This window comes from Gavia stellata, chromosome 19 (genome assembly GCF_030936135.1).
Source record: "Gavia stellata isolate bGavSte3 chromosome 19, bGavSte3.hap2, whole genome shotgun sequence".
Lineage (NCBI taxonomy): Eukaryota > Metazoa > Chordata > Aves > Gaviiformes > Gaviidae > Gavia > Gavia stellata.
In genome coordinates, this window is record NC_082612.1 from 3,034,766 (window position 1) to 3,047,071 (window position 12,306).

General features: G+C 42.9%; 1 protein-coding gene across 1 annotated transcript in view; it reads left to right on the forward strand.

Moving 5' to 3' along the window:
- FRAS1 (Fraser extracellular matrix complex subunit 1) overlaps positions 1-12,306 on the forward strand; it is a 172,920-nt gene that overhangs the window by 97,395 nt on the left and 63,219 nt on the right. The window contains exons 20-21 of the mRNA XM_059826722.1: positions 6,048-6,200; positions 9,047-9,193. Of these exons, the coding sequence (XP_059682705.1) occupies positions 6,048-6,200; positions 9,047-9,193 (300 nt within the window). The remainder of the gene's footprint in view (positions 1-6,047; positions 6,201-9,046; positions 9,194-12,306) is intronic.

A 12,306-nucleotide genomic window follows, 5' to 3' on the forward strand; every position in this document is an offset into this window, starting at 1 on the left:
GTAAAGAGCTGTCTCTGCCCTGTAATATTTCAGGGGCTACAACGATACTTATTAATGTCCTGTCACGTCATAGCTGTATGCACTTTATTTCTTCCACCTTATTTTCCCATTACTTTACACTATGCTTCCTATGAAAAAAGGCCTGTGGAAATGCGGTCTTCCAGCTGTAAATTTCATTGGAAAAACTTAGTACCATTTATCATAAACCAGGATTCTTTCAGAGAAGGGTTTACTCTGCTGCTTGCTGTATGCTATGTGGTTTAATCATCCCTTTTAGACTGCTGTTACCTGTAAGTTTGGCGAGGTGCCATGGAGCAGTAAGTGTGCTCCCCAAATCCCAGGTGATTAGGTAGACATGACAGTGCCTGGCAATAATGAGGAGCAGAAATTGGAAACACTGGCCTCAGGCAGTGCAGAGGGCAAGGTTTGACCTCCAGATGCGCTACACTGACAGTGATGAATCATCTGCAACGAACCTTGCCTGGCTTTCTGGGCTCCAAAGCAATTGCAGTGTGCTGATGCATCCTTTCCTTGCAGGCTTTAATTTGAATCCCTGTAGGTCATGAACACAGTCCACTGTTTGGAGACTTGCCTTCTCAAAGTAGAAAGATGTTTTCAAGGCTTGGCTCACAGTGCTCGGCATCACTGAGTGTCAATAGTGTTTGGATCTGTGCCCCCAAAACAGGAGAGAAGGCTTTCCAGGTGCAACATAAGGAAGAGCATAAGGAGATACCTTTCCTCCTCCCAGCTCTGACCTTAATCTTGCTGCGTGACTCACTTGTGTCAGTCCTGCCTTCGTGAGGCCGGTACAGATATTCCTTGTAACGTAGGAACCCTTAATGTTCACGTGGTCTTGCACATAGATGCATTGACGCTTCTTTGTATAACTGAAGTTTTGAAAATCCTTGTAGAGGAACATAGTTATTTGTTGCCTTTAAAAAGAAGTTGTGCTTTGGTCTTGGATATGCGGTCTGAAGTGTGTTCCTCTTTGTGCCAAATTTATGTCTGATGTTTAAGCAAAGGATGTGTGTCGACAGCTCTACTAGAGGTAAAGAGCTCCTCATCCAGGTTGTTAAATTTCACTCATTCTTCTCATTCAGCACTGATTGAAATGCTAAATTTGCCCTTGCAAGTTATTAATTAACAGTTAAAGAGCAGCTGTCCCATAAAAGAGAACATTAAAACCCCTGACACTTGCATAATATATGATTTGCATCAGAATCTAACAAAACCTTTTACTTTACTTCCCAAAGCAATATTTTTTTACAGTTATCTTTCCATTTATCTCTAATTCCCGACCCTCCAGGCAGAACTGTGTTACGACTTATAGGGACTGCCATGCATTATAGCCACCTGTCATATTTTATGGACCTGCAGGGGAAAATCTTTCATACAGGATGCAGAAAACCAACTGTCACTTGAAACCATTGCCTGTGAATTAATGGTGTTATTGTACATGTTACCTGAATGAGGACTGGAACATTTGCCTTGTTAACAGAAAAAAAGATGTTGTTTTCAGCAGTTTATCAAATAAGCATTTCAAATGTAAGCAGAAGAAGGACAAAATGGCCTCAAATTTCAAAAGATCAGTGAGTTTCTACGCTCTGGTTTGGGCACACTAAATTTGTGTCAGTCTTCCTCGAGAATGCTCAATTTGTGAGTTTATTTTATAGCTGTGGTTTTGGCTTTAGCAGTCTCCTGTTGAGTCTCAGGTCATATGTGTTTTTTGTTTTCCCAGTTTGAAAACACTCTTTGATTTCTCTTTCCCTCTTATCCAAGACAGCTTCAGCTTCCGGAAACATTGCAGTCACCAATCTAAAAAGTAGCACCATCGCCAAAACTGTTGTCCTACTCTTACTTTTCTGATTTGAATAAATCATATGCCTGTCTTGATGCTTCCTCGTTGATCTTTTCCTGCGTCGGTGGAAGGGTGATTAGAAAAAAGCAGAGAGACTGTGCAGTGGCTGAAGAAAGGAGCTCACGGACTGAGCTTTACCGGATTCTCAGCTGAGGCGTGAAAGGATGCAAAGGACTACCTGCCAGAATTAGTAGTAAGGGCAGCTGGCGTGAAATGAAAATCAAAGCACCCACTGATGCAGTATCCCCCAAGGTCCTATCTTAACTTCCAACTGCATCTTCCTTGAAAGGGAACTCCCAATCCCCATGTTCAGCTGCTCGGGCCCTTGCATTCTTAGGCTGTGCGCAGTTGCGAAAATGCTCAAAGATAAACCAGAAGAGCTCACTCAGGAGGATGCCTGTAACAAACCTTTCTGCCTTGCTCTTAGAATTCCAGAAGGGACACTCTGACAACAAGAAATACATTCAGCTTCTTGCAAAATTAATGAGCTGTTGCCGTACTCTTAGAGAGACATTGATATCATCACAAAGAGCTGGAGTTTCTCTGAGCAGAGCAAGAGGGAAGCTGGGGGCTTTGCTCCACTTAGTCGCTGGCGTGCAACCTCCTACAGAAATTAACAGCTGAGCTGCCAGAGGAGGAATGGAAGATCATTTCCCTGCTTTGGTCTGGGCTCATTTGTGCTAGGTGCTATCCAGCTGGATCTCCCTCCTTACGCTGCCTAGAGAAGCTCCCACCCTTTTCAGAACATGCAGGCAGAACCCTGCAAACATGGTTGCACGTCACCAGGAGTTCACCTCACTTGTTTGTGTGACAAATTCCCTTTTAGGTCTTTTAAAGGAGAGGGGAAAAAACCCCTTGCAACAATTAAATCAAACCAAAAATCCTGGTCAGTGCTAGGGGTCCTTCTGAATCAACCATACTGATTTTCTTTCTGGATTTAATGTAAGGTGCTAGAGAACGTTTGCATGCTGACATGCCTGTAAATTACATGGTGTTTTAAGTACTGATTTAAAGTAGTACTCTGTTACAAACCTCATACCTTACCTTAGTGTATGGTACGAAACTTGCATCAGGAAATTTTTTTCTAAAGAGCCCTTAAGAGGAGAGATGTATTTAAACAATACAAGTGGTTGATTGCTTAGCAAACGGCGGAACTGAGAGGTAGAAATGCCTCTGGTTTCCTTTATGAGCATTCACAAACACTTTAGAGAGAATTTTGTCTCCCCAAACAGCCTTCTCTGTCTTGACAGGCAGGGAAACTGTATATAATAGATACTTGCCATATAGCAAGGGCACTGTTTTCTTTGTTTTCTTTGCTTGCTAAGAGAAAGCTAAAGAGGGTGTGGAGTAAAGTACCTCTGGAAGTGGAAATCTGTGTAAGTAATTATATTATACTTTACAACGAAAGTTGCTTTATAGGAAGATCAGTGATAGGTACGGTGGTTGGGGGTTTTTTTGCACAGAGGTGAATTAACAAGGAGGAAATTAGAGCCAGCTGAAAGGGTAGCAGGAAAAAGTGTTGGTCGGACAGTGGGAGGTAAGTCAGTAGTCTCAAAGAAATGAGCAGGGAGGCATTGGGACTACAAGCAGGGTGGTGACATCCTGCCCTGAAGAATCCAGTTTGGATACGGGAAGAAATCTAAGGGAATTAAGTGTGTTGCACTGACCTGCAACAAACATGGGATGTGAAGCCTCCAAAAGCCCAAAGCCCGCAGGCAGTAACTTGCTTGCTAGCTGAGCTGGAGTGAGGATTGACAGGGAGAAGGCAGAAGCAGGAAACAAATACGGCTGTGCAGTGTTATTGAGAAGCATAAAGAACACACTCTGCTTCTGTTAGTCCTCGCTTCAAAGGGACCTGCCTGTGAAAAATTTAAATAATCTTTTCCAAAAGAAAGCACTTGAGTTTTTCCTTTACTGCCTCACTAGATCCCCAGTGTCCCTCAGATTCACCATGAGCATCACTTCTGTTTTTTTATTTGGTGTTGTGTGCTCTTTGATCTCCAGGCTTGCAAAGGAGCAACAGAGTGATGGGCCTGATTTATTCTAAAACGGTAGCTGAGAAAAATAACTCTTTCAATACATAGGAGCAAACATAGAGGCTGTAAAGAGAAAACTGTACTTGCAACAGCACCTAGTTTTGTAGATACTTACCTTTTTAAATGTTAGTTTGGGAGAGTCTAGTTATTGACAGTAGATACTGGTTATTCAGGCACCCTTAGTTTCTCTGTCTCATTTTTATGCTCTGTTTGTGGAACCTATTGACCGTACACAGGTGTCTCTTTTGTTCTTGGTCACTGAAAAACTCTTGCTGGGTTTGGTTACTCATTGCATCTAGCCAAACTCTCTGTTAGAGACCAGTGGCTCCAGCAAGAGATTAAACTGGAGGAGTATTATTTTAACAATAAGGGGAGTAGACATATTGCCAGGTAAATGTGAAAGCATGAGAAACTAATCGGATTTATGTTAATTTTATTGACTATAAGTGCTTAAAACTCTTCACCCCACCTCCAGTCCTGTGCCTACAAATTATAAGTGGTGCTCAGGGCCATTTGGATGATATCTTAGTCCTTGCTGTCTGTGGGGAGCTGTGTGTAATCCTTTCTGGCTTCAGCGAGGCTACAGATAGATGGCGGGTCTTTCCACTCTGATGTCAGCGCAGGTTTGGGATCTTTGGCTGTAAAGATTTATGGGATGATGCCTTGGGTATTGAGTTCTTCTCCTGTGCAGTCAGAAGCTGCAGTACAATAACCCCTGTAAGGTGTAACCCCTCTAAGGAGATTTTGAGGTTTGTCACTGAGTTTGGGAGGATCACCTCATGTGCTGCTTTTCTTTTCTTACCACTGTCCTGACAGTGATGGATTGAGAACCTACAGCGTCACTATCTTAAGCATAATTTTCCTTCTTGCTCAGCTTTACCTCCCTTCTGGCTGTTAATTTCCCACCTGCAAGGTTGGGAGTATGGGGCAGAAACTAGATAGATTATATAACCTGTAAAGTCAGGTGAAAGAGTCAGGTGCTTTAAGGACCTTGAATCCCTGAATGCAGTCAGAATTGCATTCATTTCTGAGCTGCATCTGTGCTTTTCCACCAGTGTTTGGTAAGAATCATCCATGTTTATCGTATAGGAGAAGTCAGGCTAGGGTTAGACTCCAGTTGCTATTACAGTCTTGCAGGTATGGATGCAGAATTCCCCTGGACTTCTATGTGAGCCTGTCTTCAGCTTGTAAAATTAGATTGTCTGACAGAGAGACAGAAGAAAGAAAGTTGAACCTTCAGTAGAAATCTGACAAGAGGCCAGGTACTGAAATCAAGCCTCATTACTACATTTCTTTCAAGACAGTCGTCATTTCCTTTACAATTTTCTGAATTACCATAATGAGGATTAATTTGGCTTCCAGGTTGCCTTACACTGCACCGTTGTGCATACAAAAGGCTTGTTGTAAAATCTTTTGAAGCGCCTAAGTTCAGGCAGAGGTCAGGAGACACGAGCTTGTGTGCTGCTGGGGAGAAATGAAAAAAGGGAAAGGTTTTGAGGCAGTCTCACGCAACTCTAAATGCTGCTCTTGGCTTGGCTTCGAGGTCTGTAGTGGCCTCTTCAGGGTATGGATGTCTCGTTTGTGTGGGAAAATCTGAACAGTAAGAACTACGGGAGAAGGACATGCAGCTGTACAGGCTGCGCTCTTCGTTTTTCAACGGTGGGAGCAGAGGGAGGTGAGTGCCTACGGCTGCCAGCGTAGTTTGTTAAAGATAAACCTGTAGGCAGAAGCACCTAAAATCGGAGAAGGGTTTGGGGGAAGCGAAGAGCTTTGAACTGGCTTTATACAAAGGTTTTCCAAGCTCACTTAAGGATGGGAAAGAGGATGCTTGAACGGGGCAGGAGAGTTGCGGAGAATGTGGTTGCTGAGGAAGAGTGAAAACGTTGTGGTGCTTAGGAAGAGCACAAGATGGGGATGAGCGCAAGAGGAAAGGAATGCTCCTTGAATGCGGTAATATCTGGTCATCTCTTGCAGACATCTGGAGGTGCAGTGTTTAGCACCTGATCCCAGCCCTTTTGCACCAGATGGCAGAAAGGGGTTCTGAAAGTTACGTCCCTAATGTCTTCCTTGAGTTCTCAGCAGTGTGTTTCCCCTTAGCAGTTATGTTTCGCCTGTCTGTGATCACACTATCCGTTATTCCCTGCTTCCTGTAGACTGCCACCCTTTGTGCCGTCAGTGTGTGGCCAACCTGCGGGACACCGGCAGCATCTGTCTGAAGTGCCAGAACGCCCGTCACTTGCTCCTGGGGGATCACTGCATTCCTGACTGTCCGGTGGGATACTATGCAGAGGATGGTGCCTGCAAAAGTGAGTAGTCCTTACAGATGCCTCAAGTAGCTGCAAGGGACCGCCTGGATCCTTGTGAGATGTTCCATGAAACAGTTACTATTTAGTAGAGAAGCTTTGCCCAGCTGGCAGGACGCTGCAGGGGGAGCTGGGGGTGTCCTGGCTAATAACTCTGCCAGCTGGCTGGGAGCACTCTCTCCTTGCTGCCCGTAACCTGTGTCTGATTTCAGACCGTGAGTTCTTTGAGGCAGATGGTGCTGTACTGTCCTGAGCACATGCTGAGGCTAACTAGCCCACTGTTACAATACAATTAGTAAGTGTAGTGGGTACCAGATAGCAGTATGCCTGTGAGGAGGAGGTGAAGGTGAGTTTTTCCCTTTCTCTTTGGTAAATCCCAGCTCTCAAAGATGGTGGCAGAGAGAACAGGATGACAGTACACTATGTCCTGTGTAGGGAGCTACCCTGAGATTACTCCTCGGAAGAGATGAGCTTCTTAGGCACAATAAATTATAACTTCAAACAGAGACTTTTCACGTGCCTATCACCAAGTCTCCCATTTGTGTGGTACCCGCACAGTTCTGGGATGCTGACACTTGAAAATATTTTCTGGATATGTGCTTCCAAGGGGCACGCAGCTTCTGCTCACTGAAGGCAGAACTCTTGCTGGTAGCAACTTCTCGGGACGTTTTGCAACCTGAGATGGAACGTCATCCTAGCTAAGGTCTCTCATTGAGACTTGTCTTGCTACAGTAACGGTCCAAAAGGCGACCATTCGTAGCAGCTTCTAAAACAAAAAGCCAATTCCATTCAGCCTTTTAGGCTGGCATGATAGATGCAGCACTCCAGCTGCGTGGGTGAAGCTACACTGATGGCACGTTTTGTTCTCTAGCGTTCTGTGCCTTCACCTATCCCTGGATCTCCTCCAGTTTTTATTGATGTGGTTTCATATGCTGATCATTGTCTGAACTGCTTTATATTTCTTGGACTTTTAGAAGGAAGTAGGTTGCTTTTCTTGTTATGTGGCCAACAGAGACATGTTAAAGCCCAATGGATCTTATGCTGAGCAAAAGGTATTGCAGTTTATTTTAAAAGAAAGAAATGAAGACAAGAAATTCTGCACATTAGAATTAAGATGTAGATGCTTCCTTTGCAGGAAGTGGCATTTCCTAATCCAGTCTAACAACTGATGATTAATGTTTCAAAGCTTCTCTCAAGCATTCCAGGAGCTGTGTGTTTATTTACCTGTTTTTGACAAGTGAAATCTCAGAGACATATGAAATGTACTCTGTGTCATTTAATTGGAAAGACCCCTGAGAGAGGTATTTTGCCTTCCTGGAAATGTAAGCCTAGGGATAACATTTCTTCCCTTTGGTATAAAGGTTTAATTTAAAAGAAGTTTTGCATTATTCAGACTGTGTCAAAGCTCATATTCCATTTTGTGCTAGCTTTTAAGATCTCCAGCACAGCGTAATGCAGTCACTTCTCTGATATCTTTGCCTGCTTTCACTCATGATTAATTTGGCCTGATAGGTGTAATGATCGCATCAATCTTTAGGTAAAGGCCTACCAAGAAATAAAACAGACTAATAATTTTGTGAGTATGTACCCCCTTTGGAGAAATTAATAGGATGCATTGGCCTCATCCACTGTGGTATTTTAAATCTCTTCAATCAGACTAAGAAGCACAAGAAGTGGGAGACAAAGGGATGGAAAGGAAACAAAGAAATCAAGAGCGGTGGCTTAAAAATATCTTTTCAGAAATGCAGGGAAAGAAAAAGATAGTCATACACTTCCTTACTTGAGGCAGTCAGTGGGATTGCTGGCTATGAAGAATTGCAGAAGGATCTTGTAAGACTGAGTGTCCGGGCAGTAAAGCAAGGGATGGAAGTTTGGTGTAGCCAGGTGTAGTGATGCGTACAGGGATAGCCGGTTCTAACCTCACATACAGAATGATGGCATCCTTGCCATCATCTTGAAGTAATGTTCAATCAGCCTGTGAAAATGGCATCCCAGTGTTCCGCAACGTTGGAAAAGGAAATCAAATGTTAGGTGCTAGTACAAAAGGAAAGAGGAATAGAGGAATTCATACTGCCGCTGTCTAAAGGAGCTGCGTGCTGTGTGCAGTTCTGCCCATCTCAAAAGGGAAGGGCGGCAGGACTGAATGTGGGGAATGAAGGGCTTCTGTACAGTGAGCAACCGAGTAGACCACAGTGCTTCAACCTGAAAAACAGGAGACCTTAGGAGGGATAAAATATGATGGAAGCCTACAAAGTCATGAGTGAAATGGAGAGAGGGGGTGTAGAGATTGACTGTTCCCTGTCAGTGTTGCTTCTTGGAACAGGTAGCAGCTGTGCAACTTCTGCCAAAGGGGTGGGTTTAAATCTTCAGGGAGGTATGGAGCTGTCAGAAAAGCACTAAATGGTTCCTAAATAGACAAAGCGCATCAGGCTCAGGAGGATCTGACCTGAAACTACTTGAGAGAAGTCATGAGAGGGAGGTACTGACCCATGCTTGCCCTTTTTTAACTCTTTTCTGATAGACAAGACTTGGCCAGATCCTGTAGAGTTGTTCTTAAGAAGAGAAGGTTGAAGAGAAGAGGAATGGGTAAAAAGAGAGAGAAAGGAGAGGAGGGGAGAGAGCTAGTGGGCATGGCACACAGAGCACAAATCAAGCCATTTAATCCATCTGTCACAAGGTGGGTTGAGAGTGTTTCTGCTCCTGAGTGCTGTGCACCAGTAAGGGCTTAGACTTAGTAGGAACTTTTGGTACTTGATATCACCATGCTCAGTCTCTGAGAGTGCTTCTGCTGAAGCTTGTGAAACTTGTTTTTCCTTGAACAGAAACACTTGTTCTTGCTGTCCCTGCAGGGTGTCACCCCTCATGTAAAACCTGCATCGGCGGGGGTCCTTTTTCCTGCTCTTCCTGCAACACCAGCCTGGTTCTCTCCCACAGCAGCATGTGTGTGCCAGTCTGTTCCCCGGGATACTACAGGGATGACAGGCAGACCTGCAGACGTGAGTGTCTCTCTCCAAGCCATCTCTCCTTTCCACAATGTATTCACTGACATGTCTTTTCTTGTTCCTTTGCTTACTCTTCCTCTTGACAGGAAAAGAAATATTTCAAGTGCCTAAAAATTCGATGTGAGTTGACAGAGGTGATTAGCTGCCTTAGAAACAGAGCCTACAGCATGGATTAAATGTGAACAGTTGCAGTTTTGTTATCAACTTTAGAGACAGGAGGCTTTGGGTCACGTAGTAAAAATCTGCAGGAGAATTTGTGTAGGCTTCCTTGTTAAGTTGTCAAGGTAGTACATAGAGAAGTGGCCAAAAGTGCTGGTGGATTCTGGGCTTTGTGAAAACTTGACGAGTTTAGACCAGTTTAATCAATTCTTACTAAGGCAAACCCGCTCCCCGTTGCACTACCTGCCAGTACCTGCCATGGAATCTGTATTAAGACTGTAGCATTTATGCTACGTTTTTCCACATGTGAAGACTCACTAGAAACAAGGTACAGCTTTGTAGGCACAGCCCCGACTGACTTGAGCTGTGATATTTTTACCTCCTAATGATCTGATGCAATTGATCTGGTGGTAAGTCCAGTAATGTTTTATCCTATTGCTATCCCTTGTGAATCTCTCAGGGCCTCTCTTTTCCTTTATTATCCTATGTTCACTCTGGCCCTGACATCAGTTGGGTTATTCCTCACGTGATTATTGGGCTTGATGTTCCAAAATGCCAAATTATATGGCCCAGAGACATAAAAAATATGAAAAAAACCCTACTTGAATTGACCCACTGTAATACACACACCTAAAAATGAGTGAGTGCTGAAGTGCTTTGGTGGTTGTGAACCTGAACACAGATTTGTTAAGTCCTGCCTTACCCTGACTTAAATTATCCTGATTTATGATAAAATAACTCTGTTGCACTGCACTGAGTATAGGTATCAGTGTCATCCTATCTAGACCCAATTTCTTTACCGATGAGGTCCTATAGGAGGAAGCTGATATGGTTGTCAGCTTTACCTGCCTTTTGTTGAAATATATTGTTCTCCTGAAACTATTATTTCCATCTTATCAGCCGAAATGGAGACACCTTGCATAAGTTCAAGGAAATAGGTGGAAGACTTTGTACCATTCGTCCGTTCATAGGAAAAAAAAGCTATTCAATAATAATGAAAAAAGGAATGTAATAAAAAATATGAATAAAAAAAAGGAATCATGGGATTCTCACTGTCCTGGCTAGTTTCCTACAAGCTCTACAAGATATTCACTGTTCTCTCCTGCAGTATGGATTCTCTTATTGCTAACTGCACCAGAATACCTCCCTTCCTAATTAAAATTCCCTTTTCTAATGAAAACTTTCCTATTGCTAGCTCCTCCCTCAGGACATCACAGTGTAAGTGGAATGTTCCTGAGGACTGTGCCCTTCCTAAATTTGGTTCAGTAGCTCAAATGCAAATAGATTTTTGCAAGCAAATTCAACTACTCTAATCTCCTTATTGCAAATGGCTTTTGAAGGAGTGTGTGTAATCCTTGTGGCAGGAGGCTCAAAGCAAAGTGTGTTGGTGCATTGGATTTTTGTCATTCCAAGTGTCACTTGTGCCTTTTCAAGTGAAGTACTGCTGATAAGCCATGTAGATAGAAACTGTCCCAGGCTGCTGGGAAACCACCACTTAGAGCTAATGAAAACTGTTTAAACGGAGGTTGGCTGTTAGGCTGAGAAAAATTGGTCTCTCCTCAACGTTTATTTTAGTCTCGCTGCACTTTTGAGGAACTCAGGTTTGGAATGAAGCTCAGAGAGATGCTGAGTGCATGTATGGACTCTTGGAGATATTTTTAAACTCCGTGACATACTGGCTGAGGAACAGTGCAAAGCTTAACAAGTTCTTCATGGCTTTAAAAATGCAAATACAGAGCCATGCTGATAAAACAAGCAGACAGGATTGCTTTCAAATACAGTTTTTGCTTCCTGCTCTGGCATGCATCCATGGGTAACCTGATTTCTATAGGTTTAGACCTCGAGTGGATTGTTTTACCATACTTTTAATAGCTGGCTTTTTGTAGCACTTAAAAATAGTAATTTTTCCATGCAGTATTCTTAATTTAAGTGAAATCAGACTGGCACCAGAGCACCTAAAAACAGCTACTAGATTCTTTAGGTAAACATTTTGTGAGAAATTCATTTGTACTTCAATAAAATACAGACCTTCTGTGACATTTTTTAGATGAGCTAAAACAAGTAACTCTTTTGAAGGGCACCGGGTTCTCGCTTCAGTGAGAGCAACATGAGTATTTTCACATTTACTTTGGTATTTTGAGGTTTTGTCATTATAAAACTCTGTCTTGAATTAAAAGCAAATTGAAGTGGATTTCGACAATTTAGCATATCACTAAATTAGCATTCCACAACTAGCATATCAGCGACATGTTACTGCAAGTAACATGTCAGTATTTAGCACCTGAACTGTAGCTGCACAAAATCCTGTGAGAGATTATATTTGTTTTTTCCATTAAAAATGGCCAGCTATGCTGTATTTTTTAGTTTAAACACTTGGGGCTGTGTTTTCAGAGTTTTTTTCTGATTTATCATAAGTACAGAATTGCGCTTGGGCAGATTCTGACTCTGTATGGTTTTAGTGACACTCAGGGATAGTTGGCTGGGAATTTAGCAGTCCCTTTTGCATACGCCATCGTTTTACTTGCTAGCAGGGCAGTTACGGTTGTTTGTATAAAGCAGACATGTGAACCTCCATGAGTTTTCTGCGTATTATTTTTGTAAAGTTTTGTCTCACCAGAATCAGTGAGCTTTTCAGTGCATAGGCAAAGGGCTAGGAAATATTCCTTCGTCTTTCCTAGCACATTGCTATTAAATCTTCTGCTGTGAATTAGCTAAGAGCTCTGACATCAGCACTCAGTACACTTGGCTGTTAGTACAGCCTCCTGAGAAGTGTAGACCCTGGACATCAAAGCGGTGAGTTGAAATATTCTGAACCTCTCCACTTTGATCCTAGATTCAGTAAATCCCTAAATTATTTTTTCCTGGAATCTTTATTTGCTCCCTACAGCTCCAAAATTTCACACAGTGTGCAAATAAAAAGGTAGAAACATGAAGTGAAATTAAATGGG